The sequence below is a fragment of the Mustela putorius genome, unplaced genomic scaffold (genome assembly GCF_011764305.1).
Source record: "Mustela putorius furo isolate JIRA1106 unplaced genomic scaffold, ASM1176430v1.1 tig00000242_pilon_pilon_pilon, whole genome shotgun sequence".
Lineage (NCBI taxonomy): Eukaryota > Metazoa > Chordata > Mammalia > Carnivora > Mustelidae > Mustela > Mustela putorius.
Window position 1 is genome coordinate 1,004,412 of NW_025421325.1, and position 12,678 is coordinate 1,017,089.

General features: G+C 41.9%; 1 protein-coding gene across 2 annotated transcripts in view; it reads left to right on the forward strand.

Moving 5' to 3' along the window:
* Positions 1-445: 445 nt before the first annotated feature.
* Positions 446-12,678, forward strand: part of CPE (carboxypeptidase E) — a 108,837-nt gene continuing 96,604 nt past the window's right edge. The window contains exon 1 of one of the 2 annotated variants that reach the window (XM_045078286.1): positions 446-1,089. In XM_045078286.1, coding sequence (XP_044934221.1) covers positions 783-1,089 — 307 coding nt within the window. In that variant the 5' untranslated portion in view covers positions 446-782. The remainder of the gene's footprint in view (positions 1,090-12,678) is intronic. The other variant, XM_004779541.3, reaches the window with a different exon arrangement.

The following is a 12,678-nucleotide window of genomic DNA, read 5'->3' on the forward strand; positions in this document are numbered from 1 at the left end:
TTCCCCCTGAAAGAATCCAGGAACGGGCTTTTAATACAATTAAAGACAGAATCTGCAAAATTATAGAATGCATTTTTATTCTCTTAAACCTCCAAATCAAAGTGCACAGTTTTCTGTTTTCCAGCCAGACCTTGCAATAAATGCAAATCCAACTTTTGGGTTTCTGTTTGGACTATCAATGCAGTCATTAAAGATACATCATAGGGAAAGGGCAAGTGGCTGCCAATACTTCCTTTTTTTTTTTTTTTCTGGAATATTCTCTAATTATTGTGTATCAAGATGGAAACCCTGGTTGGCTGAGAACAGATGTTTCTTTAAAAGTCTCCCTCCAGCTATCCAAGAATATTTTTCCACACGCAGTGTCACGGGTCCCTCAATGACAACAACGTTCTCCGACGCAGCAGTCCTCAGTTGTCACTTCACCTGCGTCGCCCCCGGCGCCATTTGGCTTTTGACGTGGTTCCCAGCCAAGCACGCAAGCCGCCCTCCCGGATCCCTCCCGAATCCCGCGCGCGCGCGCGCGCCGGCCCCCTCCTCGCAGTGGTTTGTCCTGCAGCTCCGCTGGGCTGGGCGGCCAGTCTTGCGGCCCGGCGCGCAGCCTCTTAGCCGCTGTCCTCCGGGTGGCCCCCGCGCGCGGCGCTCAGTCGGCCCGCGAGAGGTGAAGCAAGCGGAGTTTCCTGCGGCACTCGGCGCCCCCAACCGCGCCGGCCCGCTAGAGTCCGGGAGCCCAGACAAAAGAAGCCGCGGGCGCAGGAAGGCACGAGCAGCGGCGGCGCGGGGCGATGGCCGCGCAAGGAGGCCGGGCGCTGCTGGCGCTGTGCGGGGCACTGGTCGCCTGCGGGTGGCTGCTGGGCGCCGGAGCCCAGGATCCCGGGGCGCCCGCGGCGGGCATGAGGCGGCGCCGGCGGCTGCAGCAGGAGGACGGCATCTCCTTCGAGTACCACCGTTACCCCGAGCTGCGCGAGGCGCTGGTGTCCGTGTGGCTGCAGTGCACCGCCATCAGCAGGATCTACACGGTGGGGCGCAGCTTCGAGGGCCGGGAGCTCCTGGTCATCGAGCTGTCCGACAACCCCGGTGTCCATGAGCCTGGTAAGGGCGCTGCACCCCGCCATCTCTCGGGGCGTCTCGGAGGGCCGCAGAGGCTTGGACGAGGGGCGGTGGGGAGCGGGAGGAAAAAAAGGTGGGCCCACGGGTGCCTCATGGGAAAGGGCGCCTGGGGTGGAAGGCGGCAAGTGGAGGGAGGGATGCAGACGTCGTGAACCTGACCTAGAGCGTTGTGGGTTGCGGGGTTCCCCATCTCTGCGGTCCTTCCTGCACCTCCCCCTCCCCCCAGCCCTTAGTTCACCCCTCCGTGAGCTTGGGCCGGGAAGGCAGGAGGGCTGGAGGTAGGAGCGTGGAGCACGCAGATCCACACGCCAGCAAAAACCGGGCGGTCACTCTCACTTTGCAGTATCAAAGACCGGAGAAAGATTCAGAGTCCTCCGAGAGGAGGTCTACCTTCCTTGCAGACGAGAGCAGAAAGATACCGTGCAGAAATCAAGGACTTAGAGGAAACGAGGAAGAGTCCTTCATTTGTTTTCTCCTTTCCGGAGGACAAGCTTATTGGGTCCTGCAGGCTCTGCGTACCCATCCCTACCTGTATGTGCGTATTAGGGAGGCGCGCTGCTGTGGGGGTTCCAGGAGGGAGAGATACTGGCATCACTGGGAGGTGGTGTGTGCAGACACACAGGGCTTCTTCCAGGGTGGACAAGTGGCCTCTGACAGGCATTGCTGTTCTGAAACTGCATACGGCCTAAGGAAAAAAGGAATACCCCATTTTCTCTGCTTTAGCCGGTTGAGATGAGTAGTTTGTGACCAGGTTTTTATTTCAGTTTATGTTCTATATAGCCATCTTATGCATATGTAAGGCACGTTTTATTTATGTTAAATGTGATTAATTTGGTATTAATAAATGGATTTAAATAATGTTCTTGGGGCTGTTTTTCATTACGCTTCTGTTCTTTAGAAATGATGTAACTCTTGAAATGATATAAGTCCTGGTCTTCTGATAGCAAAGGTAATGTTAAAATAATCTGGACTAATAACATTAGCATAGAATGCTTGATTTTTTTTTTTTTTTAAATGACAGAGGAAACTAGAAAATAGGCAAAAAATTCTCACGGTAGGGCCAGAATAGTTTTGTAATGATATTTAGGAATCAAACTGAAAAGTATTAAAATAAGTGATTAATAGAGACACTTTGGTCTTAAAATGCTGAGTGTATGGGCTTGATCAATAATGAATCTTCAAACAGGAAGCTTTTCTTACCTTCAACTAATATGAGGGAAAGGGTATAATCTTGCTGTCAAAACCCTAAAATGAGATCTAGAAAACATTTTATGTAGTGAGGGTCTAGCAGGACTCAGCATGTAGAGTTAAAAAGTTTGAAGATTAGTTTCATACTGTTCTCTGAAGATAAGGAACAATTAAAAATGTGATGACTCCATTTCAATTATTTCAAATACCCTAAAACCATGACATCCTGCACAGGTAAAGTTAATCTAAGTATTTGGGATTCTCCTCTTGCCTGCTTGCCTAGAACCTTTTGTTATTCTACTATGAGAGATTGTTCCTCAGAATGTGTTACACTGTTTCTTTAAGATTATATGAAAGCTAATGTTAACTTTTTTGTTGTTTTGTTTCAAGTTAAATGCAATTCTAAAGTGATATAACTGTTAGAATGCAATATGCTTCTGATGATGAAAACAATAGTTCTTTTACTTCAATACCTGGAATGAATAGTCTTTTAAGATTTGCAGGTTTCTTTTTTAGATTACAAACTCTATGAGGGGGGACTGTGCCTCCAGCACCTGGCCTGAATCAGGCAATCAATACACATAATGAAAAAAAATGAAATCCGTCACTAGTTGAATAAAACAGTGTTTTAAAGCAAAATGTTTTAATCCTTATAAAGACACCCCCCCCCCCCATTTAATTCATCATGCAAAAGTAAGCTCAAATGTTTTACATTATGTGTTTTATAGTTTTTGTTAAATGAAAGGAACTTTAAATTCATGGTTACTTAACAAAATACAAGTGTCTATCCATTGTATTTTTATTATTTATTATTATTTTTAAGTAGGCTCCATGCCTAATTTGCTGCTTGAACTTACGATTTCAAGATCAAGAGTTACGTGCTCCACTGACTGAGCCAGCCAGGCACACCTAACCATTGTATTTTTATTTGTTTTTAAGTTTTTTTTTTTTAATTTATTTGAGACAGAGAGAGAGAACGAGAGAAAGCATGAGCAGAGAGACCGAGGAAGAGGGAGAAGCAGAATTTCTGATGAGCAAGGAGCACTATGTGGGGCTTGATCCCAGGACCCCAAGATCATGACCTGAGCAGAAGGCAGACACTACTGAGCCAGCCACGTGCCCCCATCCATTGTATTTTTTAAAAAAAGATTTTATTTATTTATTTATTTGTCATAAGCAGGCAGAGTAGTAGGCAGAGGCAGAGAGAGGAGCGGGCTCCCCGCCGAGCAAGGAGCCTGATGTGGGACTGGATCCCAGGACGCTGGGATCATGACCTGAGCTGAAGGCATTGGCTTAACCAACTGAGCCACCCAGGTGTCCCTATCCATTGTATTTTTAAAAGGAAAAATAAACTGTTATGAACCAACCCTAAAAAGCCACAAGGGTGATTTTTCTCTCCATCCCTTTATAAGAGGAGATAAATCCGTTAGAAATTTTCAGGGAACTAGTGGTAACAAGCAAAATTCAACTGAGTAAATTTCAAAGATCTTACTGGTTGCATGCACCGATTCATGAATGGGTCAGCATCCAAACTAGCATACAGAAAGGACTTCTGAGGAGCTGTACAAAATGAAAGACTTCAATAGGCAGAAGAGAGTGGGAACAAGGAAGTTATACTAGGCAAAAAAGCAAACTGATTATTGTAAGCTCACCTTTCTTTAGGGGATGGCAGGGATCTATCAGGCAGAATCCCTAACTAGTGTTGATCAGGTGACTCTTAATTGACTCATATAAGATTCCACCTCTGGGACAGATAAAACTGGAAGTAAGTTCAGTCTCGGTTTGGTGATGTGGACGTTAGCCTAAGCGACTCCACTCTGGGCCTGTTCTTTTATTTCTAACACTAGAAAACAGGGAAGTCTGATTAGTATATAAGATTGATAGTACTCTATGAGTTAACTTTTTAGGAAAGTTATTTGAAAATATAAAACCATATAGAATATAAAAAATATAAAAATCATTCTTAAATGATTTTCAGATTCCTTGTAGAGTAAAATATTTTGAGAAACGAAAAGAGAATGTCTACGCTTATTCTGAGGTAGAGATGGATGCGCTCAGTGTTTTTTTGAGCACCCCACACTCTAGGTGGCCAAGTTCTATAGGCTGTGCAGTGATGCACAAGCTAGTCCTTGCCCTCTGGGGAACTGAGAAGTCGGAGTTGGAAGGGCAGTATGAAGGCTGCAAGGGCAGTGTGGCAGGACTGGAGATAGTACACCGGGGACGTTCGGTTATTGGAGACTGGATGACAAGAAGGCAGGATATGTGCAGTGGAATTGACCAGTGGAGTGTCGCTTGTACAGATGTATGTTTTGACAGAGGTCCCTGCATCTAAGGGTAGTGTTTTAACTATTTTTCTCGCCTTGTGAATATCTGTTTTATGCTTATTTGTTTGAAATATTTCTGATTAAGCTGGTAGGAAATAATACTGGCCTTAGCAAAATCATTTACTTGATTAAAACTTTGATCAACTTGCCCAAATTCATTTTACCTTCTAGTAGGAGAGAGGTGTCAAGTTTATTAGTTTTCTTTTTTTTTAATATTTTATTTATTTATTTGACAGAGAGAAATCACAAGTAGATGGAGAGGCAGGCAGAGAGAGAGAGAGAGGGAAGCAGGCTCTCTGCCGAGCAGAGAGCCCGATGCGGGACCCGATCCTAGGATCCTGAGATCATGACCTGAGCCGAAGGCAGCGGCTTAAACCACTGAGCCACCGAGGCGCCCCTTTATTAGTTTTCTTAATCAAAAATTCTTTTACTGGGGATGTCTGGGTGGCTCAGTTGGTTAAGCGCCTGTCTTCAACTCAGGTCAGGATCCCCGGGTCCTGAGATCCAGCCCTGCCTTGCGCTCCTTGCTTCTCCCTCTCCCTGTACTCTCCACCTTGCTCCCTCCTCCATGTTGTGCTCCCTCACTCTTGGTTCTTTCAAATAAACAAATAAATAAACTCTTCATAAAAAAGTTCTTTTTCTGGGCTTTAAAAAAAGGTACTAATGTCTTAGTATTTAGTTAGTATAATCAAAGAGCTCTCCCAAAACGAAACCTCTATCCATAATACTTTCCTGGCAAGTGAGAGGTTTACTTGGTTAAATTAACAGGTTAGGGATGCAAGGTATTAATTCACACCCCCAGCTCTCTTCCTGAGTGGAAAGAAGTGACCATGATACTTGCGTGGTACTTGGCTGTGGTCTGAGCTGAAACTCATCTACTGAAAATGATTCATTCTGTCAGATAATCTACATTTGAATTCACCCCAAGGGAAAGAAAATTCCGTTTTGAATTGATCAGCAAGGAAATACCGTGCCTATTCTGTTATGGCACCGCAAGAAGTGACTTGATTCCGGGCTCGCTGAATGTTGGGTCTCCGTTATTACTTTGTATGACCTCGAGATCTGCAAAGCTGGGTGACAGGAGGGTTGAGGGTGGCCTCCATCTTCAGTTAGAAGAGCCACACGTGGTCTTGGAACCAGTCTCATCTACTCACACTCCGTTAGTCTGGATCCCAGATGCAGGAATAGGATGAAGGCTGGGCCAAGACTGGGTCTCTGTCGAACTGTGCTGTTGGCTGACTCTAGATGCTCAGATGAGTTCTCTTACATATGATACGTGCCAAGACTCATCGTGTCGTTATTTTTCTTCCTGTTTGCTTATATCTTATACTTTAAAGATATTTCTGTATCTAAGGATTCAAGTTCTCAAACCCAAACATAATCTCTCTGGAATGCATATCCATCATTGCAGTACTCGTAAAAGAAACCTTTATTAATTTATGTCTAAACAATGGAATCTGTTTTCCCCGACCACTCTTCCCAGAATTAAACAGGAGTTAAGATCAGTTTATTTAAAACATGAATTCTTTTACATGTAGTTTAAGATTGCTCTTGGGAGGCAAATCTGATTTATAGCTAAAATGCTATCTTAGAAACATTATTTAGAGCATAGATTTTTCTCTTTCAAAGGTTGGAATGATTATTTTGGACCTATTCCTTCCAAAATCTGTTAAAATTTAAAGTGTATGAATGTCAGTACGTATTTGCCAAATATTGTGATGGAACATTTAACGTTGGCAGAATTTCTACACAAATAAAAAAAAAGTAGAGATTTTGATTATTTTGTATGACCTTTTTCATACCAGATTAGTATGTTATATATTAGTGGGAAATGCTTATAACTGAGTAAGACCTTACAGTTGGTGAACATAGATGTTAGATTCTGGAGAAGGATCTAGATGTGTACCACATATGGTCAAGAGTTATTTTTAGACCTGAGTGAGTCATTGTAGTTCTTGCCAGAAATTGTGTATTTGATTGACTTGTGATTGGCTTTTGGAAGAGAGGAAATGGGACTGGCCTCTAACATTATATCCTGTGCTTAGGCAAAGTACCAGCTTTCTATGGAAACCGATTTGAGAGATGGCAAAGGAATCATCTGCCAACCATCATCTCCTTTATTGGCATAGCATGGGGGTGAAATCCCCACCTTTGCAGTCACTTCCTTTGGGAAAGATTTTTTTTTTGGGAAAGATTTTTTTTTTTTTTAAAGATTTTATTTATTTATTTGACAGAGAGAAATCACAAGTAGATGGAGAGGCAGGCAGAGAGAGACAGAGGGAAGCAGGCTCCCTGCAGAGCAGAGAGCCCCATGCGGGGCTCGATCCCAGGACCCTGAGATCATGACCCGAGCCGAAGGCAGCGGCCCAACCCACTGAGCCACCCAGGCGCCCCGGGAAAGATTTTTTTTTAAAGATTTTATTTATTTATTTGACAGACAGAGATCACAAGTAGGCAGAGAGGCAGACAGAAGGGAGAGGGGGAAACAGGCTCCCTGCTGACGAGGGAGCCCGATGCGGGGCTCGGGGCTGGAGCCGGATGTGGGGCTTGATCCCAAGACCCTGAGATCATGACCTGAGCCGAAGGCAGAGGTTTAACCCACTGAGCCACCCAGGCGCTCCAAGATATTTTTGACAAATACAAAAATAACTCTTATAAGGAGTGACATATAACCCAGTCTTTCCCAAAGTATATTCATTGGAACATTAGTTCAGCTTGACTTGAGAAATATTAGGTAAATGAAAATAAATAGGCTTGTTTGTTACATACCTTCTCAGAGTCCTTAAATAAGCAAACGTATATTTTAAATCTCCAAGTTAGATATAGTATTATATATACACAGTATAATACATATATACAGTATTTCCCAATCTTTTTTCCCCGTGGAACTCCCCTTTATTTTCCAAAAAACTTATTTAGATTACTACTCTATTTTATATCCACGGAAGAAAGGAAAAGCCAAAGGTGGAAGAGGAGAAAATGTGGGACCACACTAACCAGTAAGGTTCTCCAAACCTACCTCGGAGGGCATCTAGTTAGAATCCTCACAAAAGTAAAAGCAAATTTGGCCAATTTTTTTAGAACCCTGGCAGAATATCTGACCTTAGTTAGATATAGTATTATATATACAGTATAATACATTTATACAGTATTTCCCAATCTTTTTTCCCCGTGGAACTCCCCTTTATTTTCCAAAAAACTTATTTTGGAACTAGTATTTTGTTTGAGAAAAAGAGCATTAGCATATTATCATTCATTAATGTATTATGCAGGATTACTTGGGCAATTCTGTAGCAGAGAGTCTCATACAAGGAGTTCCTGGGGGGGCGGGTGGAGAGCATATGGTTTCCCTCTCCCCCCTCCCCCGCCCCAGTAAACAGCTAGCATAGCGATTTGTGTAAAATCTTGAAGATATGCTTTTTGAATTGAGAACATGATCCTGAGGCAATCAGGCATAGGATAGATCATTTTGATAGGAAAGATTAAAGTACCAAGTGCATCCCAGTTACTTTATTCGTAAGTAGTTTTACACTTTTAACTTGTTTACCTGCGCTTCTTATCTATAAAATAGGAATACTTAAAAACTCCCACCTCCCAGGATTGTGGTGGGGCTGAAACCGTATAGTCTACAAAAAATAATTCCATGAAGTTGCTCGCTTCTAGTTACTAAGAAGATGGGCTAATTTGTTAAAAAATTTTCTGCACTTTCAATCAATCTGGAAAATGTGCTCCATTGACTTTGCCCACTTGGAGGGGGCTTCCTTGTCTGTGTCCTCACATGAGAGCTGCAGAGGCTCGCCTGTTCCAACCAACGGCCCCAAAGGACCTCTTCTCCCATATCACTGTTTCTTGTTCACAAATGTTTGCCTTCTCTCGATTTTTAAAACACGAGGTGTTCCTGCTTCTCTTCAGTTCTACATCTTAATTTGCTTCATTCAGTAGGAACAGTGAACATGTTCATCGGTGTTTGAGAACGTCTCTATGGTTGTTTCTTCACGGAGCTAAATAAATCCAGGGCAATTCGAAGATTTACTTTGGCAAACTAACTTATTTTTCCAAAAAAATTTGTAAAGAAACTGCTCAGGTCCTGACTACTTTATTCTTTCACAGCCTCAGTGTAAGTGAAAGCTCTTCAAAACCTCCTTCCTCACCCCTCCCCAATTTTCTTACTCCCATTTCTTTGTTTTCCAGAGTTCTTTGATGAGCTGTCACATAAAGGTCTCCACTGTATCCATCAATGTCAGGGGGCTTTTGTTCAAACCCTGTCTCTTCCAATTTTTAATTGCGAATTAATTACTGCTCTGTAGGTCCTAAATTTTTCACCTATGAAATGACGATAATGTAATGATTAAGTGAAGTAGTAAATATAAGGTCCTTAGTTCAGCATGTGTCAACAATTACTATTACCTCCATTAAGGTCTTTCCCGGTGTTGGTCCGAGTGCTCCCCGGTAGACTGTGAGCTTTTTGTGGTCGGGGGTGGTATTTATCCCAAACGTTCAGTACTCTGTGTAGGACATAGTGACCACTCAAGGAATGTTTGTGGAATAAATGAAATTTCTCAAAAATGCCAAAAATATGCATCACAAAACAAAGCTGTATTGAAGAGCAATGTTGATTTTTTTTTTAAAAGATTATTTATTTATTTATTTGACAGAGAGAGATCACAAGTAGGCAGAGAGGCAGGCAGAGAGAGAGAGAGAGGAGGAAGCAGGCTCCCTGCTGAGCAGAGACAGCCTGATGCGGGGCTCGATCCCAGGACCCTGAGATCATGACCTGAGCCGAAGGCAGCGGCTTAACCCACTGAGCCACCCAGGTGCCCCAGCAATGTTGATTTTATGCCAGTTAGCAGACCAGAGGTATGATAACAAGAGGATAGAACTGGTATTTTTCTTATGTATATACTTCTATTATATTGTGATGCATCTAGTTTTGCATAATGGAGAGAAATCTGCCCAAATATCATTGATAGCTTGCTACATTTGTTGTCTGCTATAACCGGACTCTTCCTCCTGAGACATTTTAAAAATTAGTTGGATTTTTAAGCATTAAATTAAAGTTCTAAAGATAACCAGTAAAAATGTACTTAGTAAAATTTTTGACCTTTAAACCATGAACCCTTGAGTGTTGTGTACTAAGAGCTGTGTGTACTCTTTTGAATGTCAGAGGCATACATCCCAGGTTTTACTTTTCCCTTCCCTCGTGAAATGGCATTCAAATCATGCCCCTGAAAATGCTCTAGAGGAGGAGGTTTATCTGAAAGCCAGCTGATGGGCCACAAGAGCTCAAATTCGAAATACATTTAAATTTACTCTTCCCTTCCCTTCCTGTTAATTACTGGAATTGTTGCTGGTCCACTCCTCTGAAGGTTTCTCTTTCAAAATTCAAGATATTGTGTTTTGCAGGCAATACAGCAGCCAGATCTTTCTGATGAAATGTGGCTTTAGAGAAGATCCAGTCTGTGTTACACTGCCTTTTATTATTTTCAGATGATTACCTACATATTTAAATGTCTTCAAACAGTAATCCTTGAAGGATAAGGTGGCTCGCGTAGAGTGTTGTGGAGCTGACTCTTAAATGAGAAATGAATGAATTATAATAAACTCAGCAGCAATTCCCCACTGCAAGTAAATATTCTCTGTGTGTGTGTGTGTGTGTGTTAAAAGATTTTATTTATTTGTTTGACACAGATACCACAAGTAGTCAGAGAGGCAGGCAGGGCGGGGGTGGGGGGGCGAGGGGGGTGGGGGAAGCAGGCTCCCTGCTGAGCAGAGAGCCCGCAGGATGCGGGGCTCCATTCCAGCATCCTGAGATCATGACCTGAGCTGAAGGCAGACGCTTAACTCACTGAGCCACCCAGGCGCCCCTTCTGTGTGTTTTGTTAAATAGAAATCTGTTTACTCTAAAGTCACTGCTGAACATTATAGTTCTGTCCTAATAACAACAATAATACCTTTCATTTTTAAGACATTTGCTTTCAAACGAAGACTAAAAAATGGATGCAGATCACTCATTTTTAAAAATGAGACTAAATATAACCTTTAACTTAAATTCAGGTTCCTAAAAGCATGCTTTGCTGTGATTATGTGTGTTCAGGGAATTGAGAAAAACAACAATTATCTCATGTATTTGCATATGCAGGCAAACACTCAGATGTTCACATCCCAGAATGATGCTGTCTGATTGGAATACCCATTTTCTCTTACTACATTAAATTATTCAAAACTAGAAAATCTTCTCTTTACTACACAGCTGCCATTCATTGCCATTGTCCATTTTTTCCCCCCACAAAATATTTTGTTTCTAGAGCTCAGCTCAACAGCTTGCACAAATCATAAGCTTGACCATGAGTTCAGGATAGGAAAAGTTCTATATAAATGTTAGGCTGTCACCTCCCTGACCAAAATTCTGAATACCTTTCTTCTTTTTCCTTTTCTAGCCAAGGGATAGTTTTAAAAATGGCATTCCAGGATAAAGGCAACTTTCCAAGATGAAAAGAGAATGTAGGCTTTTGTCAGTGTAGCTAATATTTTTAATTTAATTTGGAGAATATTTACTGAATACCCAGTATGTATATGCTATTTTATTTTCTCTGCTGGTCACACTTTCAGGCAGTGCTGTTGCATATCTTGAAATGAATTATTTAGTTTCTTGACTTGGATTTATTAAAAAAAAAAAAAAAAGTTTATTTATAACCCAAAGTTAACAGACAAAAGCCCCTTAGTCAGAGCCTGACTCAGGGCTTGGTCCCATGAATCTGAGATCATAACCTGATCCAAAACCAAGAGTCAGACACTTAACCCACTGAGCCATCCAGGCCTCCCCCCCACCCCCCGGCCCTGACCCGGGTTCACTCTTTCACACATGTTGAGCTTAACTTACATGCTGTATAACCAGTGGCCATGTTACTTTATTCCATATAAAATGTGTGCTGCATAGACATGCAGGTGTCAAAGAGTTCCCCTGTCTGTTCTTGACCTAGCAAGTGTAAAAACGGATCTGCAGGGGAAACTGCTGGAAACGTTAGACATTTGCAAAATAAAACGTCTTCTGTCCTATTTTGTGTGTGTGTTTTAGGTGCAGTGTGGGACATATAAGTACAGTCTTACCGAAACAGTTTCATTTGTCTCAAACTGTGACATTGTTCAGCACAGATCTTTCTTTTTCTTTTCTTTTCTTTTTTTTTTTTTTTTTTTGACGTTTACTAGAAGAAGCCAGTCTCATTCATTGTGGGAACTCAGTAAATGTTAAGCCAGATTCTTCCCATAATCAGCTTTATGGGAATTAAGTTAATGAACTTTTGGGAAACTGCGCTAAGTCCACACAGGCAACAGGACCTTTATAGTGCTCACCCGAGGAGAAATCTGCTTATTGTATTTCCTCAAGAGTCAAAGTCAGTCTTTGGAAAACACGAAAGCAGTACAAAATATAGATAAATGAGTCTCATGTGGATATTATATGGATATATAGTGAATGATACTCTAGAGATAAATAGACTAAAATACTGTATAGACAATTACGTTTTATCTGGACGATGGCAAGATAATCATGAGTGGAGCAATCACTTTAAATTATTTTAACTTTAAAATTGGCTTATTTGTATTTATAGATTTCAGTTGCATCTGTAAAAGAGCCTTCATTTTCCTTGTTTTTACTCCTACCCATAGCTACTATAGGAAATAAAGAGTCTTCTCTTTTATCTAAGTGGCTTATTAAAAAAAAAAACTCTTGAGGTGCCTTGCTTGCTCAGTTGGCAGTGCAGTTGTTGAGTTTGAGCCCCATGTTTCAGGGTAAAGGTTACTTAAAAATGAAATCTTAAGAAGTCTTTTCTCAAAAGCTTTCTTCTTTCAAGAAGGTTTTTTGATTTATTGCTCCTTTCTCTAAATCTGGTCAGATATTCTGCCAGGGTTCTAAAAAATTGGCCATATTTGCTTTTACTTTTGTGAGGATTCTAACTAGATGCCCTCCGAGGTAGGTTTGGAGAACCTTACTGGTTAGTGTGGTCCCACATTTTCTCCTCTTCCACCTTTGGCTTTTCCTTTCTTCCGTGGATATTAAAAT